The sequence below is a fragment of the Eupeodes corollae genome, chromosome 3 (genome assembly GCF_945859685.1).
Source record: "Eupeodes corollae chromosome 3, idEupCoro1.1, whole genome shotgun sequence".
Lineage (NCBI taxonomy): Eukaryota > Metazoa > Arthropoda > Insecta > Diptera > Syrphidae > Eupeodes > Eupeodes corollae.
The window spans coordinates 107,497,925-107,519,370 of NC_079149.1; the positions used below are offsets into that span (position 1 = coordinate 107,497,925).

The window sequence follows — 21,446 nt, forward strand, 5'->3', positions numbered from 1 at the left end:
CGCCCACTTTAATTGCGGAACACCCTATCATAAAATTTGTATCTATTCATTTTTTAAATAACATCGTTTTATTAATTTGATCTATCAAACCCCACTGGTAACTGAACCTACCCCATTGCTGAGCTAATCAGGTGGCAGCACTTTTTATGTGCTACCTGTTGCGGAATTTTGAACGCGCCCACTACCAATCTGACAGTTGTCATTTAAAACATTCTTTCTTTCGTAACGCAACACACTTCGTTTCCGTTTAATATATTTTTTCGAATTAATATATTTTTTAGTAATTATTGTGTTTTTGCGGATAGTTGTTCCGCCAACCTATTCTCCATCGCCTATAAAACAATTTTAAATAGCAATCAAAAATGTATCAATTGTTTTGTAGAAATACAGTCGACTCCCTCTAAGTCGAAATCCCTCTAAGTAGAAATTCCCTCTAACTCGAATAAATTCTTTAGATTCTTGGACTATTTCCAATCCCTTTAAGTCGAATGCCACTTTTGAAAAAAAAAAAAAAATAATACAATTCATGTACAACAGAGCTGCTGTAGTTGTATTCTGACGCGTCATGTTACATGGTAGTTAACAGAAAGAATGTGGTAACTTTTTTTAAACAGATTTGCTATCAGCTTTTAGATACCTACGTACATACGTTAAGTTGCAATAGAAAATTAAAACACAAAATTTAACTTTTGAAGGGCTTCATTGTTAGGTTTGTGGGTACTGCATTCTTTATGAGAGGGAGTTTCTTATTTTTTACAAATGATAACCAATTTTTCACACTATCATCGATATGGACTGAAAGAGAAAAATTAAGGATTCGGGATGGTTGTGTTAATATCAGATTAAGCGGCACAAAGCTTGTGAGTATGAAAGTGTTGACAAAGCTGTTTTCAAATGGTTCGAAAGTATGCGGGGCAATTCATTACCAGTTAGCGGTCCAATCTTAAAAAAACAAGCGCTGGAATCTGCAGACAGCTTAGGTTTTCCTAAGGCAAGCGATGGTTGGCTGACCAGATTTAAAAGCAGACATAGTATCCTTGGAAAAGTTTTGTCTGGTGAAAGTGCTTTTGTTGATAAGACTAAGGTCGATGAATGGAAATAACAGATCCCAGAGGTTGGCAGAGAATTCAAACAGATTGGCATTTTTAATGTTGATGAAACGGGATTGTTTTTCAAATTATTGCCGACACGTAGCTTGGCTTTTAAAGGAGAAAAATGTTTTGGAGGGAAACACAGTAAAGAAAGAGTGACATGCCTTGTGGGATCCAACATGACTAGATCGGAAAAGCTTAAGCTTTAAATAATCGGAAAGAGCAAAAATCCTCGCTGTTTTAATAAAATTAAATCTCTGCCGGTTGATTATGTAGCCAACTAACGCAAATCAAATCGACAGGATCTGGAACAGGAGGAATTGGAGGGATTATGTAGAAGTCGATGACGGTATTGTTGCCACAGAAATACCTGAACGCCAATCAATTCTGGAATCATAAATCATGCTACTGCTGCTAACAATGATGATAGTGGCGCTGAAGATGATGAAGTCAAATTCGAAACAATAAATCTCGAAGTGCCAGAAAAGAATGAAATCGATAATGCAATTGAAACATTGCAAACTGCGATTGAAATGACAGAAAATGTGAGGTTTAACACTGCCTTTTCAAAATAGAGTAATTTTTAAACAAGTGAACACTTCAGCCACTTTGATGCATCAATCAAAAACTACAATTTTTTTTAATTAATTTTGTTGAAACAGAAATTTGACAAGGTGCCATAAAAGCTAGAAGCTTCTGTTTATCTATTTATTTGTTGTTATCTTTTTTTATATTCAATAAATGCTTTTAAGCAAAAAACCTATTCATCTCTCTAACTCGAATTTTTCAAAAACTCCCTCTAAGTCGAACTAATTTTGACATCCCGTGAAAATTCGACTTAGAAGGAGTCGACTGTATTAACATTTTTGGAACTAAAAGAACGCACAAACGTTAACTAATATCGTATTTTCAATTCTAAGTTTAGAAGTTTTTTGTTAGCTTAAAAGTAAAGAAACTATTTCTCAGTCAAAGGAATAAAGATTTTAGAAAAAAAGGTTATTTGTAATCCTTGAAAAATTAGAGTCAATCACCATGTGGTATACATTTTTAACTTCCCATGGGAAGTTATTGCAATGGGTCTAATTCGTCAAATTGAAAATTTTGACATTTATCTACTTTTCAAGGTCCCTAGAGTCTGTACGTGTGTGTGTACGTACGTTCGTGAGTACGTGCAAAAAGGGCTCACAAGAAACCCTTAATATCTTGCAAACCAATGACGCTAGAGGCTTGAATTAAATTTTATATTATATATTGTAACGTGATACCCAAACAAAATATTTTTGGAAAAAAAATCCAATCAACAGTTTTTTTATAAATCCAAAAAAATTGTATAATAATATTTGTTACCTCGAAAATTTTACGAATAAAAATGATTTCATCTCCAAAACAATTTTTTGCAACGAAAAATAACGTTTGTAACATCTGGTAAAATTTTGAGACAAATCAAATTGACAATTTTTTTTATTAAAAATAGCACTTAAAAAAACATTACTCAAAGTTTGTAAAAATTGAATTTCGACTCAATTATATTTTTAAAAACTTTTTATTATAGCTTCGAACTAGTTTTAACTTATAAGAAATATTGTTTTCAACGTTCGGAAAAATGTTGAGAAAAATCGAACTGACAGTTTTTTTACAAAAAATAAAAACCTAAACAATAAAAATAATAAAAGTTGGTAAAAATTGATTTTCGACTCAAATACTTTTTTAAAAACTTGAGATTATGGCTTCAAACTTATTTTGTCTTATAAGAAATATTGTTTTCAACATTATGTAAAATTTTGAGAAAAATCGAATTGACAGTTTTTTTTTACAAAGAATAACTCAACTGACAACTTTTTTAACCCAACACGAAAACCTTTTAAGGAATACAAATCGACAGACATATAAACACAAAACTTAAAACTAGAATGAATGGACTAATATTACACTTTCCTAATGAATGGTGAAACATTTGTTTAAATAATTTGTATAACTAACAACAACTTTTGGTTCTTACCGTCAGCCATCAAAATATAATCCATTTTCATCTCAGTTGCACTTACCTGAAAATAAAAAGACAAATACAATGTTTTAAATCAAGTTCAAAAATAATTTTATTTATTTAGATTTGTTTCTAACTTATTTTATGATTTTGTTTTAAATTTTAAGCATTTATTGATTTTTGAAAAACATTTTAGATTCTTGCATACATTTTAATTAATTCCATTGTTTATAAAAAAATTATCTTTTATAACCTTTTTTGTCACACTTTTATTTCTTAAAATGATTAAGTTTAAAAGTTATACATTTTTGGAAAGTAAGAACAAGTTATTCATTAAATAAAAAACAAATTGCACAAAAGATATTGATTTGATTTGAATAGCTTACTAATTAAATATACAATTAAAACAAATTAACTGCATACTAAAGTTTAAATAACAATTAAAACGAAACTTTTTTTTAATTATTGAATCTGTTTTTTATTTATTAATTTTAGAACCAGTTTAACAAAAAAACACAACAAAAATTAATAAGATTTTTTTTTTAAGAAATATCATTTGCACTTCTGATCTCTTCAATTAACTCAAACCAACTGCTTAAGTATAAAATATGTAATATTTTATTAATTTGTCCATCTTAAAAAAAACACAGACATTTTGGAATTTGATTTTGTTTTTCATATAATCAGATACTTATTTTTTTTCTTTTTATATAAATTTAATCAGCGAAATAATAATATTTATAAATGACAATTAATTATACTTGGAATCACTTTACAGTCGTATCATCGAAACGGAACAGGTAATTATTGAAGATCCCCGACCATGAATCAAGTCTCAAAGTTTGACAGCCGATAAGTCTTATCGTAAATTTTTTAAAAGTGTATTAAGCTCGAATTTGTTTTTTTTTTTTGACGTTTTTTGGCTTTTTTTTCTTCTCTTTAAAGTTTCCGTTCAAGATTGCTTTTGTTTTGTGTTTAATCAGAAAAATAAATCCTGTTTCTTCAATTATATCGAATTTTTTGTTTTAAGAGCAATTGTGACATTCATCTTGATAAGGAAATTCATATAAGTGAAATACAGGGTGGTGTGAATTATTTTTTCAGTTAATTTTTAATATAACGAAGTTAATTTTTATAGCAAGTCGATAACTATTTTCTAAACATAAACCTTAAATTTAACCAAAGTACAAATAACTCCAACGTTCTTTCCTGTGTTCTTTCTTGGAATCTTTAACTATTTATTTATGTTTAGATCACCTTGTTTATCCTTTAGTTTTCGGTAAAGTAAGAAGAAATTTCATAAAATTTATTTACAAAAATGTATTGTTTATAAAATAAAGCTTTGAAATAATGTTGGACAGGGTGATCTAAATCAAATAAATTTTTTTTTTGACAGATGTCAAAATCTTTACATGATTCCAGTAATTATAGAAGTGCTTTGAGCCAACATCGAGGCAATTATTCGCTTATAAACCCATTTTAATCTTAAATAATAAATTTAAAGAGCATTCTTTACCCTTAAATGAAGAAGGATCTATTTAAGGCTAAATGTTAGAAGAGCAATAAATTACATTCAAAACAGACGAAAATTAAGCAAACATTTGCTGTGAATCCAAAAATAGGAGTTTAATGTGGTGTTTTATAAGGTCCGCCATCTAACGTGTTTATTTTCAACTAGTGATTATTTCGTGAATGGTAACACTTAGCTCATGTCTGATTTGACAGATAATTAGTTTTGTCCTTCCGCTGACAAATACGGTTGTTATACGCTTCAACAACGCTGGACAACGCTTAGAGAGAATTTAAGTTTTGAACGCACACTTTCATTAATAAATCGAACTGTCATTGTTAATCAATTTATAAAAACCAACATTTTTATCAGGGTGACGTATACGAACAAGCAACCTCCTTTAACTCCAATTTTCAGTCGTAAAATACAAACAAATTGAATGCAAAAATTTGAGTCTACAAATTCGTTGTGTAATGTTGACGAAGTGTCAAAAATATTTAGTACTGTTCAGGTGTTTGTAGCAAACGATTCAAAAGAGTCAATTCTATGGTATTTTACAAAATTGGGCATAGCTAGGACCACATTACAGCGTATTTCTAGTAAGGATCTTAGTGTTTAACCATACAAGATCAAGCTGACTCAAGAAGAACCCATTGGACCATTTGAAGTGACGTTTGTTCTCAAATTGGACACTCACGTTTACTTATAATTTTTTGTTCTATACGACTCGCGTACCGAAAAGTTACGCTGTAATAATTTGCTCAACAAATAATTTTAAAGTTTTATAAACGTCATTAAGTATTTAGTTGCAAATGAATTTTTTCGCCATTTAAAACTGTCAAGTCAAACTTTTTTTGTTGACATTTCGGTAATTATTAGTACTTTAAAACCGAACTAACAGCTTACTGCATTTTACCGCCCTTAATTCATGTGTCAGATTATTTTTTTACAAATTTAGACAGCAAACATTTGCTGTGGGTTCTAGCGAATTCAAAAATAGGAGTTTAATGTGGTGTTTTATAAGGGCCGCCATCTAACGTGTTTTGTTTCAACTAGTGATTACTTAGTGAATGGTAACACTTAGCTCATGTCTGATTTGACAGATAATTAGTTTTATCCTTCCGCTGAACAAATATGGTTGTGTAAATCTTCAACAACGCTGGAAACAACGCTTAGAGAGGATGCCGATTTTGCCAAAAAAAATCATCTTTTCAGGTGAAGCTCATTTTGATCTTGCAGAATATCTATACAACAAAAATTGTCGCATTTAGCGCTCGGAAAACCTGTACGCATACATTGAAAAGCCGATACACCCAAAACGAGTCGCTGTTTGGTGCGGATTTTGGTTTAGAGGCATTATTGGGCCATTTTTTTCGAAAATGAGCAAGGAGTGTCCGTTACAGTCAATACCGATAGTTTTCGGGCGATGTGGAGTTAATTTTTGTTCAGAAAAAGAAGTGGACGATATTGGCAACATTTGGTTTCAACAGAACGGCGCTGCCACACAGCCGAAGCTACACTCTATATTTTTATAGCGATTTCAAAAATTAAAAGAAGTAATTTAGCGAACCCTTTAGCTGCTAAGATGGCAGAAAGTATTCAAAAATAACATTAAGAATATTTTGACAGCCTCTGGCAATGTAATGAATGCATTCAGTGATACGGATGGGAATTTTTAATAATCAAAATATTTGTTAGGTGGTGTTCACATTTAACCATCGATTTGTGTTTTATTTGAAGAATCTTTTTCGCGTCCTAACATCAAACAACAGTCATTTATAAATATAATTAGCTGGAGCAACAGTCCGTTGAGGGGGAGGAGGGGACCTACAGTTTTATGCCGAATCCGAACGGGTAATTTGAGAAACCACATTTCATGACAATAATTACTCTTGGAGAATTTGTCAATTCTTCGCAAGAGGCAGTACTCGTGAAAAAACTTTAGATGGCATAGGCAGTGACCCAAGACCTCTCGCATGACAGTCCAACGCACTAACCATTATGCCACGGGTATTACAGTCAGTTAGGTAATCGAGAAATATTCAATTTTACCATGAAGCTGTCAAAATGTGACAGTACCACACTGATAATCGACTAAGTTCTAAATTTACCTTTTACTCTAAATGAAATTGAAATCGTTTTAAAATATTAATTGGACTTCTGAAATTTACTTTAATTGTTAAAAATTTTAGAATTATCCTGCTCAGGATTTTAATGTTGGTGATTTGAATTCAACAAGGGGAAATCTTTCAAACACAGTATAGTTGATTCGGAGGAAATACAGCTCAAACTGTTTATGTAATGCGTTTGATGAGATGAAAACTTGCAGTTTCTCTTTATATTTGAAAGAAGCCACCAAATTTATTCTGCATGTTCTTTCAAAAACTTGTAGGACACATTCAAAAAATATATGGAATGGAAACTGTCATGCAGCTAGCTGTCATGTGCATCAACATAAAGAATACTAATATTTTATATTGATTTTACTGAAAATAAAACCATACGAAATTATACAGATTTTGACAACCATCAGTTAGCTGTTATCATTTAACTTGAAGTGATTTTGAAAAGTAAAAGAAATGAAATCCATCAAATGCTAGAACCCAGAAATCAATCACTTAATTTTTGAATTCAAATTTATATTTCATTTCACTTGATCTTGTTTTTCTTATATCTCATCCTTTCACATGCTCCACTAATTTTAAAACAATAAAAAAGTTTGTTTCACTTGATAGTTTGAACAATTAAGAAAGAGCGAGATAAAGTAGTGTGACGTCCATGAAAAGAGTCTAGTCTTCAACTGTCAAACTGTTTGTCTACTGCAAATGCATGTAAAGTTGTCACCCTGTCACATTGAAAAACGATCTCTCCGTCTTTCTTTCATAAGGTAAAACTGTTAAATTCTTAAATGTCAAAAATTCCAAACTTAAAGACAGCTGTCAACTTGTATTATATTCAATTTATATTAAGTTTTTGAGACATTTCTAAAAATTAAATCAAAACGTCAAAAATGCCAAACTTAAAGACAGCTGTCAACTTGTATTATATTCGATTTATTTTAAGTTTTTGAGACATTTCTAAAAATTAAATCAAAACGTCAAAAATGCCAAACTTAAAGACAGATGTCATTTTGTACTATATTCGATTTATTTTAAGTTTTAGAGACATTTCTAAAGATTAAATCAAAATGTATCGATTCTGTGTCTATAAATAAAAGACGTTTCCAAGTAGTACTCTATTTTTTGATTGTTAATATCACTTTCGAAAGCAATAAAATTAAAATAGATTAAAGTAAAAAATGAAATTAGAGGGTGTCCAGTCCATTTTTTTTGACAGGTACATTTACTTCACGATTTTTTTTTCAAGTTTTCTACCAAATCCTTGGAGACTCACCCTGTATGTGATATGAAAATATTTCCTTGACATTTTGTCAACCATTAAAAAATATCAACAACTCATTTATTGCTTTTTTTTTGAAAAATTCTTTGCCATATCACTTTTTAGAGAGGTTTGTGGATAAAAAACCAAAAATAAAAATCATCTCTTCTTATCCGCGCACAAATGGAATCTCTTTGCGCGCATACTACTTCAACAAAACTTCCAGCAAAGAGTCATCACCATCATCAGGGAATAAGTGCAAGAAAAGACAACGATCCTTTCGTATAGGATATAGCCAGCGGCAGTGGCAGCGGCGCGGCGCTGGGGGGAGCAGCGCGGCCGTGGCGGTGATGGTGACGGTGGCAGTGGCGGTGGTGGCGGCGCCGGCCGGCCGTGACAACTTTGTCGGTCTATATATACAGACACACATGCAAAATAGGCTCTCTGGCTCCATTTTATATTTTGTTAAGAGCGCGACTGATAACGCTAAGTAATGTCAGCGATTGTCTTCCGTGATAACGGTCGCTACGTAAAAATATCTATATATAAAATAAAAGTTACATACATAATGCTCGAACTCGAACCCACAGCTCACTGAGTGCAATCGCCCCTCTCCCTCTATCTCTCACTCCACCTTCCGCTCACTCTGTCTATATTCACGCTTGTTTTGTTGTTGTTTTTGGTTAGACTGTTGCATCCGAATCCGAATCCGAAAGATATCGGAAATATTTTTCTCGTCTCCCATTTCGACTTTAACCCGCCGAGAAGCCGATAATTATTTATGGGACGGTGAATCATTTCGTTGTTGATGTTTTTGTTGTTGTAGTCGTTGTAGACAAGCAATATTCCTCCTCAGGTCTCCAGGTTTATGGTGAGGTGATATCGAGAACGAGATGAACATTTCGTTTACCATTTCTTAATTTTGTGAGTTGTTTTCGAAGCCATAAATGGGTGTGCTTTGGTGATTTTTATTGAAATTGAGATTTACATTTAATTTTGTTTGGTTACTGGTTTTATTGCTATAAATTATTATGGCAAGATATTATAGTTAGACGTTTACATTTTTGATGAGTGTATTTAGCTTGATTAGGAATTGTTTTTGATGGATGTAGTTGATTGAAAGAAGATGGCTGAATGTCATCTGTCATTACGTTCTCGATCTGTCATTTGGAACTTTAAGACAAGACTGTTATAAAAGATCTACCAATGACATCTGGCTGTCAAAGTTTTCTATAATAATTTCTATTTTATCATACGTCTTCATCTTGACAAATGTTTGAAAATTATGTTAAATTATTATTCCGGATGAGTTGTTGATACGCAAAAGAGAATTTTGGCGGAAAGTAAGTCGTTGTTTTGGAAAAGTTTTTACGTGAGTTTACGTAACGTAACGACACCGTATTGTTTAAAATGTTAATTAAGCGCCAGCTTATTTTGCGGTTGGATATAAGTCTTAATTTGTAAAAGAATAATCTGGCATATGAATTGAGGGCGGTAAACATGGAGAAAGCTGTTAGTTGGCTTATTGTAATGACAATTTTTATCTAAATGAAAATGTCAACAAAAAAAGTTTGACTTGACAGTTTTAAATTGGCGACAAAATTCATGTGCAACTAAATTCTTAATGATGTTTATAAAATGTTAAAACTATTTGTTTAGCAAAATTATTACAGCGTAACTTTTCGGTACGCGAGTGGTATAGAACAAAGAATTATAAGTAAACGTTGTCCAATTAAAGAACAAACGTCATTTCAAATGTTCCAATGGGCTTTTCTTGATTCAGCTTGATTTTGTATGGTTCAAAACCAAGATCCTTACTAAAAATACGCTGTAATGTGGTCTAAGCGATGCCCAATTTTTGAAAATTCCATGGAATTGACTCTTTTGGATCGTTTTCAGCAGACGGACGCCTGTACTGTAGTGATATTTTTGACACATCACACTACAAATGTGTAGACTCAAATTTTTGAACTAAATTTGTTTGTATTTTACGCCCGAAAATTGGAGTTAACGAAGGTTGCTTGTACGTATACGTCACCCTGATAAAAATGTTGATATTGTTCAATTGATTTACAATGACAGTTCAAAAGGGTGCGTTCAAAACTTAAATTCAGATTTGTCAAGTTTTTATAAGATAATCCGATTAATAGTTTTTCTGTTTGATATAATTATTTATGGCATGTCGACATCACAGTTTCATAGTTTTTCTCGAAATATTGAAAATGACATCGTTACGAAAAGTCATTAGGCAAAAGCAATCTGAACGTACTTTTTGTGGTCAGAGCTCAGCAACGTCGATTTATTAATGAAAGCGTGCGTTCAAAACTTAAATCCAGATTTGTCAAGCTTCTATAAGATAATCCGATACAAAGTTTTTCTGTTTGATATAATTATTTATGGCATGTCGACATCACAGTTTCATAGGTTTTTTTGAAATATTGAAAATGACATTGTCAAGAATAGTGATCAGGCTAAAGCAATCTTGTACTTTTTGTTATCGGTGCTCAGCAACGTCAATTTATTAATGAAAGGGTGCGTTCAAAACTTAAATTCAGATTTGTCAAGTTTCTATAAGATAATCCGATAAAAAGTTTTTCTGTTTGATATAATTATTTATGGCATGTCGACATCAAAGTTTCATAGCTTTTTTCGAAATATTGAAAATGGCATTGTCAAGAATAGTGATCAGGCTAAAGCAATCTTAACGTACTTTTTGTGGTCAGAGCTCAGCAACGTCGATTTATTAACGAAAGGGTGCGTTCAAAACTTAAATTCAAATTTGTCAAGTTTCTATAAGATAATCCGATACAAAGTTTTTCTGTTGGATATAATTATTTATGGCATGTCGACATCACAGTTTCATAGCTTTTTTCGAAATATTGAAAATGACATTGACCAGGCTAAAGCACTCTTGTACTTTTTGTTATCAGTGCTCAGCAACGTCGATTTATTAATGAAAGGGTGCGTTCAAAACTTAAATTCAGATTTGTCAAGTTTTTATAAGATAATCCGATTAATAGTTTTTCTGTTTGATATAATTATTTATGGCATGTCGACATCACAGTTTCATAGCTTTTCTCGAAATATTGAAAATGACATCGTTACGAAAAGTTATCAGGCAAAAGCAATCTGAACGTACTTTTTGTGGTCAGAACTCTGCAACATCGACTTATTAATGAAAGGATGTGTTCAAAAATTAAATTCAGATTTGTCAAGTTTCTATAAAATAATCCGATACAAAGTTTTACTGCTTGATATAATTATTTATGGCATGTCGACATCACAGTTTCATAGGTTTTTTCGAAATATTGAAAATGACATTGATCAGGATAAAGCAATCTTAACGTACTTTTTGTGTTCAAAGCTCTGCAACAACGATTTATTAATGAAAGGGTGCGTTCAAAACTTAAATTCAGATTTGTCAAGTTTCTTCAACATCGATTTATTGATGAAAGGGTGCGTTCAAAACTTAAATTTAGATTTGTCAAGTTTCTATAAGTTTTTCATTTTGATATAATTATGGCATGTCGACATCACAGTTCCATAGCTTTTTTTTGAAATATTGAAAATGACATTGTCAAGAATAGTCACCAGGTTAAAGCAATTTTAACGTACTTTTTGTGGTCAGTGCTCAGCAACGTCGATCTATTAAGGAAAGGGTGCGTTCAAAACTTAAATTCAGATTTGTCAATTTTCTATAAGATAATCCGATACAAAGTTTTTCTGTTTGATATAATTATTTATGGCATGTCGACATCACAGTTCCATTGCTTTTTTCGAAATATTGAAAATGACATTGTTACGAAAAGTCATCAGTCAAAAGCAATCTTAAAGTACTTTTTGTGGTCAGAGCTCAGCAACGTCGATACTCGTATTTTCAAACTTAAGTTTGAATAAAATGAGGCTAAATGGCATAAAAGTGACAATGAAGTTACGCTGAATATGGTGCTAAGGAAATTGACAGCTGACTTCACATAAATGGACATTTATCGATTTTTTGCTTTTTTGAGTTGAAGAATGTCAAAGAAAATATTGCAAATTTCTTAAGTTTAGTGTCATTTTTGAATTAAACAGGGGCTGAGGGTCTTAAACCCCTTCTGAATGAAATTGTTTATGTCTTGAAGTATAATGAAAGTATTTATGTCTTACTGGATAATTAGGCTGTAAATGTTCTTTTTGATCCAACTTTTCTGAAGATTAAATATCAAGACCAGCTCTAAAGTTGCATCACTGCACCGAGTAAAAACATATTGCTCGGGTTTGATTTTATTTTAATAGGGTCGCCATTCGAACTTTATATAACCGAGAATGTGCATTGATGTGTGAACTTAAAAGAACCGATAGTATTGTACAATTTTAAATGATTTTTCGCAATGAAATAAATAAAAAACAATATTAACAAAATATACAAAACGTTGTCCACTGTCCAGTCCAGTATTGAAAATATAGATGCAGTTAACGTAGGTATTCCCCCATCAACAACAAAGGGAACAACAACGGTTAAATAATAAAAAACGAATTATGAAATCGTTGATTTTTTAGGAGCTCGAAGAAAAAAACAACAAAGGGTGAGAAATTGAGGTGCCACCGCACGTGCATCCATGCAACCATCATCATGGACTTAACGACAACGACGACGACGACTGTAGAGGTGGCGGGCGTCGGCCGATGAGAATGACGATGACGACGGACGATGATGATGCTGTTGATGCGCCAACAATGATGACGCCTGCTGCCGCCATCGCCACTACCACCGCCAATTCGACGTTGGGAATTATTATGATGCTCCTGTATGGTGTTGTCCACACTGATCCTGGTGCTGATTTCGAACCATCATCATCGTCGCGTCGTCCGTCGGTGGGTCGTCACAATACCACATCAAACCAAAACCAAGGAGACCTTTGAAGCATCGCAGCGAAAAAATATAAATAAAAATATATGCACACAAATGGAGCACAGCGAGGAGTTAGGGTCCTGCTCCTGGCCGTGGTCCTGCTGCGCGCTTAAATGTCCATTAAAAATGCGACCAAGGTTGTTTTCCGACTGCATTCTGGGATGAAATTTCAATTTCAGATCCGCGGAACACAAAAAGCTTCAATGTTTTTTTGAATATTTTTTCAGTTTTTTTTTTTGCATTTTGTTTAACTTGCAACAGAAGTCTATGAGATGCGACGCGACGTTAAAAAAGAAGAATCAACGGTGTTTTTTTTTCCCTGACACAATGAAGTCCAAGCAGACATCATCGCACTTGTGTTTTTATTGTTGATTTTTTTGTTTTTATTTTTTTTTTATTGTGAAACCTTCATCAGATTCTATTAATAAACAAAAAATATTTGATTGCGTTTGGTTTATTAATTATCGATTCAATTATTGTTTGTATTGGCTGACACCTGAAGCGGTTGCAATTTGTAAAATGTCCAATGGAGGAGCATTCCGATTGCAAAAATATCCTGAATGTAGAGTACAATACACTTACAACGCAGAGCGTAATGAAAAGTTGATAAAGAAAAAATAATTAATAAAATTTATAATTATTTTGATATATCTGATTTTTATTTTTGCAAAAGGAAAACTTTTTGTAGGAGAATGGCCTGAGATGATACGAATTCGATGGCGGGTTTAAAAACGGACTGATTGGTCTTTAAGTAGTATTCACATGAGCGCGACCAACGAACGACGAATGAATTAAAAAATGTGAGTTTATAAACGTTTGAAGACATATTTCCACACAAATTCTTAACAAAACGATAGCAATATAATTTCTATTTGATTTCTGATGCATACTTTTACTTTTCAATATCATATATTAAACAATTTAAGAAAACAAATATATTCGTCGCGAAAGAATTGTGGTTGATACGAACTGTCAAAATTTATTCGCGTTCCACATTATCCACACTCGCAGCGAATAAAATAATCGCGCGTACTTAAGTGCCTTGCACATGAGAGCAAACAACGAATGGACGAACAATGATTTTACACATTTCAAAAAGCCAATTTCAAACAAAAACACATTTAAATTATAAGAAACCAATTGACACTTATGTTAGGATAATACAATTTGTATTTTGTTCTCTAAAACAAGACAATTTTGTAAAAACAATTTGGTAGTAACGAATTGCAGTGCGGTTGCTACGAACTGTCAAAATCTATTCGCGTTCCACATACCATCCACACTGCAACGAATAAATTGTTCGCGCTCAACTTAACCTCAAATTTATACCACTTTTGCTTTGTTTGTTGAAAAAGGGTAATTATAAATTGACAATTCGTCGCTGTCTGCGAATAGAAATAAAGCTCATGTGCAAGAAAAGTCAAAATATGCGAACATCCACAGTTCGCAGGTCGTAGCTCATGAAACAATCATTCTTGTTTTGGTTTCGGTGGTGAATGGTGTTTGGCTCCTTGTCAAACTTCATTCGCGACGAATTAAAAACTCCCATGTAAAAGAAATGTCAAAATCGACGAATACTCGTTGATTCGTTGGTCGTGCTCATGTGAATAGTGCTTTAAGGTATGTTTATAAGTTATTTCGAAATTGTTTAATTAGATACTTTATGCATCACGTACCGGAAACCGTCTATATTTTGACATTTTGCTGTATTTTTACAGGCACTGAGTTTAAATTACTTAACCACAACCACGCGTTAGGTCGATCGTGCTTTTGACAAGCCACTACTGGATTAAAACATTTTGGAGATGTTAAGTTCTTTTGAGTTTTCGTAAACCACAAGTTTTATATAAAACCTCTCGAAAACTGGTAGTAATTGAAAGTTGAACTAAACAAACAGACCTTTCGAAACATTCAGCGGTCAAATTAATGTAAAGAAAACAGCTGATGGCTGCTGTCAAAGCAAATGTTTTATTTTGAAATAAGTTTGGTCGTGGTAAATAATATTATTTATACAATTTCCTTACAAAATAAGAATTATTTCTTTTTGTTTTTTATTTAGAGAATATGGAAGAGAAAAAAAAAAAAGGAAACCTTCGTAATGACGTTTCCAAGGGATGCGTCTTCGAACTCGTCGCCACAAATATGTTCGAGGCTTTCGCTTACTACTTGGAGCAAGACTTTCCGGTAGCTCTGTTCAATCACAAGGATTTGGGAGATATGAGAAAGGCGATAAGTTAATTTGTGGAGAAGAATAAGTATGAAAGAAAATTTCTGGTAGAGGCTAAGACGCAACGGGCTAGGAAAATTTGCGCCAAAATAGTGAATAAAAACACAACAGTGGGCTATCAAAACTTGATGAACAGCCTGCTAACATCAAGAAGATCCTCAGTGCATTGGACAAACCAGGCGAGTCCTCAAAGGAAGATGCCAAAGAAATTGTGGTGGAGAAATTGCAGACCATCATAACAGCTTCAGTGATCGTTTTGGATGAGTGTGATTTTGGTACGAATATGGAACTAGGAATTGACCTTTTCTGCTCCAGCCATAAGGACCTACATGAAATCACTCAGAATCTTCTCAACCCCGCCTATAAGTTGCTCGGACAGCCACAATATATGGCAATTCTGAAGGCACATTTGACCAACAAAAGCAATAGTCATAAGCTCACTATTTTGGATTTGTCGTGAGCCATTCCACCCGTCCCCAGAACTTTAGTAAAAAACCCTTTTTTCAGACGAGCTAGTGTTACGTTAAAATCAATTTGATTTGGTTAGAATTAATTTCATTTTCACAAATAACTTGAGAGGAACAAAACTTTTTACTCACAAATTTTGTCATCAATACAAAATTTGACAAACAAATTTGGTAAACAAGTTTAAATATCAAATGAAAACGTATAAATGTTCAGTGTGAGCGATTTTCGGGTTTTCGAAAACATTTTGCCGAAAACCCGGTTTTGGGTTTGGTGTGAAAAGGCTATTATTTCCTAGTTGCCGTTGTCGATTACCGTAGATTGCTAGCTTGAATTTTGAAATTGTCAAACACGTTTTTCCTAAACTTACCATTAAAATACTATAAATTATGATTTTGAATGCTTTCCGAACCTTTAGACTAAAACTGAAGACATAGGGTCACATTCATAGTTCCTTGATAAGTTCAGATTTTGTCTTTGCTAAATTAAACTTCAGTTTATATTCAAAAACTATTTAAACCCATTTTAGAACGATAATCTGGAGTCTAAAAATGAACACGACGGAACCTATGTTTAAGCTGTTTCTAAATCTATTAAACGTCAAAAATAAACAAACGGATTGAGTAAATTACGTAACGAGACATTTTATTTGAAAATTTAAGAACAAAAATTAAAATGTCAAATGCTGGATGTTGGAATGCTACCAACTGAAGAAAAGCGACCAACTGCTTAACCCGATTGGACGCCTTTGAAATAGATAAAGACGATGTGTATGGAAGGTATCGATTCGAGAAAAAAAGACTGTCAAGTTTATGGTTGACCTTCAAAATATTATAGATCGATCCAAATTCAAAGAAATGTTTCCTAATAACTGCGTGCCTTCAAGTCTTGAAACCACCAGTCACTTCATAAAATTTGTCAACTTACATTAAACAAAATAGTTTAAAGGATTTCAAAGATTTTCGCTCTCTAGCTAACTTAATTTAGTTTGTAACCCTCTGCAAGCCATTTTGTAAAGGTGTAAGTGAAATTTTTCAAAATTGATTAGATATAGAAAATTCAAATGTTTAAAAATATTGAATTTAGGAGACATCACGTAACTTTCATTATTAATTTGATTCTTGTTGTTGAAAAATAGGGAAAAAACGCAACAAAGCAAACTGGGTTTCTGTTTTTTTTTTAATATTCTTGTGTCACAATTCAAGAAGTCAAAAAAGTTAAGTTAAAATTTTTTTTTTAATTTACAGTTAAAACTAACTGTAAATGAACAGACAAATTTGTCGGTGTTTTGATATTTAAATGTGTCATAAGTAGCCGTGAGATCGTTTCAAAAACGAGTACAACAAGGTCATTTTCTGTTTTCATTTTTAGCCATAAAAAACATCACGAAAGAGAGTATCTGTTTTTTTTAATAATAAACGGGCACACAAGGGGTTATTAATACCCTTAACATGTTTAAAGTTTAAACGCAGTGCGAGCGTTAGGAAAATAGGGAAGGATTAAAGCGGAGATACCGATGCACATTGGTCTTAAAGTTTTGAATATCAAAATGATAGGGAAAAACAGAGCTGGGTAAAGCATTCCACATTCACGATGTGCGGTTAAGAAAAGAATCTCTATACTTGACAGTACGTCCGAAATTGAGCTCAAGGTTAAACTGATGTGCATTCCTAGAAATAGGAGTATTACCGCTGAATTGCGGCGGTGTTCAAGTGACGTAATTGTTTCGGTTATAGTTCTATCGCCTATCTTTTTAATAGTTTTTTTTTGGATCCTGTCCAAAATACTTAAAATTGTTTTAGAGGCACCTGTCCAAATATGCGAGTTATATATTCAAGTTTTAGACGAATGAAGGCTGTGATATTCATACCGAGTACTGAAAGTTGATTAGTTTCCTGGATGCAAGTGCCGCTCATGGATAGCGGCATCGGGGGTGGGTTACTGTCATCAGCGAAACAATTTAATACTTAGCTTCATACAAAAAGTTAAAAACCCTTCATCTTCTAATTAGATTAAGACTTTAACGGTACGGTAACGTGAAATATAAGGTGTATGAAAATACTCCACAATGGATTTAAGACCTTTAAGATGATGAAATTCGTGAAATTCGTGAAGTTTTTAAGAACGAACAGTCGGAAATTTACAGATTGGTCATACAGATTTTTATGAAAAAATACGGTGCGTAGAAATAAATACATTTTCAATTAGTTTCCTTTTAAAAAATAGTCAAGTAAAAAAAATCATTTCAATTCAATAATATTAAAAAACTGTTTAGTTATGAAGAAAACTGTAACTGTGGTCTACTATAGTAAGCCACGCGTGCACTGCAGTGTTAAAAAAACATTTCAATATTTGTAGATAGATTCCGAAGGCTATTATGAGTGACAACCTTCGGTTTTTAATAATAGCGATGCGATTTAAAGCAAAGTAGTAGAAGGCGCAGTAACATTGATGTCATAATGATTTAATAAGTACTTTGACAGATAATAAGCCTAAAATGTATGAAACTTATATTTCCGCGTTTTACACTTTAAACAAATTTCGTGTTTCCTTGTTCTGTCAACTTGATTTAAGGCGAGTTAAGTGTCAAAATAGTTACTGAAAAAATATCTATATTTCAAATAAAAATGACATTAATTTGTAAGTGTTCAATGTTCATTTAAGGTCTGTACACATCGAAGAAAAATTTCAGGAAACACTGTTTGAAAAACGTTTCTGAAATGTTTACCATTTGTTTTCAAATTTATTTTTTCAGAAATGTTGGTTTAAATTTAAAGATTTTCTTCAAAACATGTAAGAGCACAACTTACTAAATTATCAGCTATTCTCTTACAGTCGAAAAAATTGAACGTTGTTCGAAAAAATACGTCTGGAAATTATTTTGAAGTCCGACTAAAAGAGTGTGTTCAAGATTATTAAATATTTTACAATTTACCGTCTTACAATAAGTTGTTGGAGAAATTTTCTCACAATTAATAAAAATAATACATCTCTGCTGTAAAGTATTATAAACATGTTTGTTATTGACAGATCTGACAATAGTGTTAATTTATTTAGATCTAAGTCAATGAACCACCTTGATGTAATCTAAAAGCTCTTGATTCTTCCACAATAATTCCGGAATAATTCCAAGAAAGCCAGGAAGGCCTGCAACACCCATATTCGAAAGACCAAATTTTAACATGACCAAAAATTACGGCAATGTTCCAAAGGCAGTAAAAATTTTTGATCATTCGTAAAAAAACATGAGGAATTCTTCCTTTTCCTTAGTTCCCACGCTCGTTGTTAATGATACTCCATTTGTTAGCTATCTTGAGAAAGCTTATATTTTTGCTAGGTAGTTCGCCGCTAATTCAACGCTGCCAGTGAGTGTTATGATTCCGCTTGTCCCTGAGATCGTTAGTGATTCCATGAGACCTTTTTTCGCACTCGTACTGTGGCGAGAGTCCTAAAAGATCTTAACATACACTAATCCGTTGGTTCGGATGGTATCCCCGCTATTGTTCTGAAGATGTGTTCTTCAACGCTGGCAAAACCACTGCGTAAGCTTTTTCATCTGTCGTATTCCTCAGGTCTCGTTCCAAACGGATGGAAAACCGCAATTGTCCAGCCTATTCCCGAATCTTCCTCACCGTCTAATTACCGACCGATTGCACTTACTTTACTTTTTTTTCAAGGTCATGTAAACCCTGATTAATTATCAGCTCAAGAAATATCTCGAAGATCGAAAGCTTTCGTAGCAATAGGTCCACTTCTGATCGCATGGTTCATCTCACCGGACAGTGGAGCAAATCTTTACATTATTTTGGAGAAAGTAAGATTATTGCACCTGATATTTCAAAAGCATTTGATAGGGTTTGGCATCAGGCTCTCTTATCGAAAATGCGTGCTCTTGGTTTTCATGAATCCCTCCTTCATTGGATTAGTAATTACCTTCCGAATCGTTCAATACAAGTTTTATTAGATGGATTCAAGTCTGCAAACCACATAATAAATGCTGGTGTGCCCCAGGGCTCTGTTTTATCTCCAACACTTTTTCTCATTTTTATTAATGATCTCCTGTCTGCTACTTCTAATCCAATATATTGTTTCGCTGACGATATAACTCTTGGCTTTTCATATTCACATTCCTCTTCTTGGATGTGGAACAGCAACGACAAACTATGATAAGCTCAATAAATTCCGACCTAAACAGCATTGTACAATGAGGAATAAGAAACCGCGTGGAATTTAATGCTTCGAAAACCCAATGCTGTCTTGTATCGTAAAAGCGAAATATACCCCCCTGCCATTATCCATAGATTGCATCAAGGAGACTGAAAATCTCAATATTCTCGGTTTGTGTATCACCAATCATCTCTTGTGGAACGAGCTGTGTTCAAGAATGCCGCAAGATGTTTGGGTTTTCTCCCCCTCTGATTATATTATTTACAAGACTTATATACGCCCAAAGCTTGAGTATAACTCCCATAACTGGGCTAGTGCTCCTGCAAGTTATTTAAGCCTCTTGGACAGTATTGAACGTAATGCATTTAGATTGATTGGTGATATTACCATCATAAGATCATTTACGTCACTTGAACATCATCGAAATGGTTCTTGTCTCACCCTTTTTTACCGTTATTTTAGCGGCTATTTTAGAGAAATAGCCAGTTGCATTCCTTACCTTAAACAATTCAACCGTAATACTCGCTCTTCTAGAAATGCTCATCAATTTACCCTCGAGCACAACTTCGGTCGAACTGTCAAGTACAGAGATTTGTTCTTTAGCCGTACTACGCGAATGTGGAATGCCTTACCACACTCTGTCTTTCCCAACCATTGCAATATTCAGGAATTCGAAATCAATGAACACCGACGCCTGCTTTTAACCCCTCTCTCTCTTTCCTAGTGATCAAACTTATTATTAAAAAAAAAACTATTACACTACATTCTTACAGCAGTTTCCCAAAATTTTACCTCAAATTTGAAAGTATTTTCACCTTGACTCATCTCAGCCACACATCAAAAATGTAAAAGATTATCTCAAATCTGTTTTCAATCTAATTTTGATTTTCAAAACTTTAAAATCAATGTACATAGTTTTAAAGGGTCTTAAAGTGAGCAAATTATAATTTCATAAGATAAACGGTTAAAAGTACTTAAAGGCGCAAGTGTGACATTTTTATCAACTTCTGTAAATATCTAAGCCCCACCCATGCTATTGATCAATCAATTATCTTAATGTTATCCATACATTACCCCAAAGGTACCAAAGACTTTTCTGTCCAACTTTTTGATCTAAAGTTTCCACTTTCTAAGGTGGCGTTGTATATTCTAATTTATGTAAATATAAAAATTTTATTAGTTTACTTTATTTCGATTTGCTTAAACACCAAGATTCAGAATCTTAATATAGTTTAAATCTAACTTTGTACGTTATAAAAATATTTACCTAACTTATTTTAATAGATGACCACTGTATAATTGCCAACTCTTACCAACTTTTGGAACTTTCTTATAATCCATATCCATTGTTTTCTAATTCGTTTATATATCTAAAAAATAATAGTAAATTCTAATCCTATAAATATTCAACCGTGCTTATAAATTATACAAATCAAAATATCATCGGAGAGCTTGCAAAGTTTTAAAGCATTTTAATGTCAACCGTCCATAAATGATTTGAAGATAAATTTATGTGATTTTTTCGAATACGTGTGTATTTTTAAGTGGATTTTGATTTTTATTTCTGATGATCAATTTATTAAAATCAAAAACCAGTTTTAAATTCACATTTACATCGTCGTCGTTTCTATATCGATATCTTTCTATACTCAACACACAAAATTAGTTTTTTGTGAATAATTTCTGCGGTATCAATATAAATTGGATTCAAAAAAGTTTTTTTTTTTGCA

General features: G+C 32.8%; 1 protein-coding gene across 2 annotated transcripts in view; it reads right to left on the minus strand.

Annotated features, from left to right (window-relative positions):
• LOC129948865 (zinc finger protein ush) overlaps window positions 1-21,446 on the minus strand; it is a 244,704-nt gene that overhangs the window by 125,612 nt on the left and 97,646 nt on the right. Inside the window, exon 2 of one of the 2 annotated variants that reach the window (XM_056059993.1) lies at window positions 3,091-3,136. The exons of the other annotated variant lie outside the window; for it this stretch is intronic. Within the exon in view, the coding sequence (XP_055915968.1) occupies window positions 3,091-3,121 (31 nt within the window). The 5' untranslated portion in view covers window positions 3,122-3,136. The remainder of the gene's footprint in view (window positions 1-3,090; window positions 3,137-21,446) is intronic. 2 annotated transcript variants of the gene reach the window in all.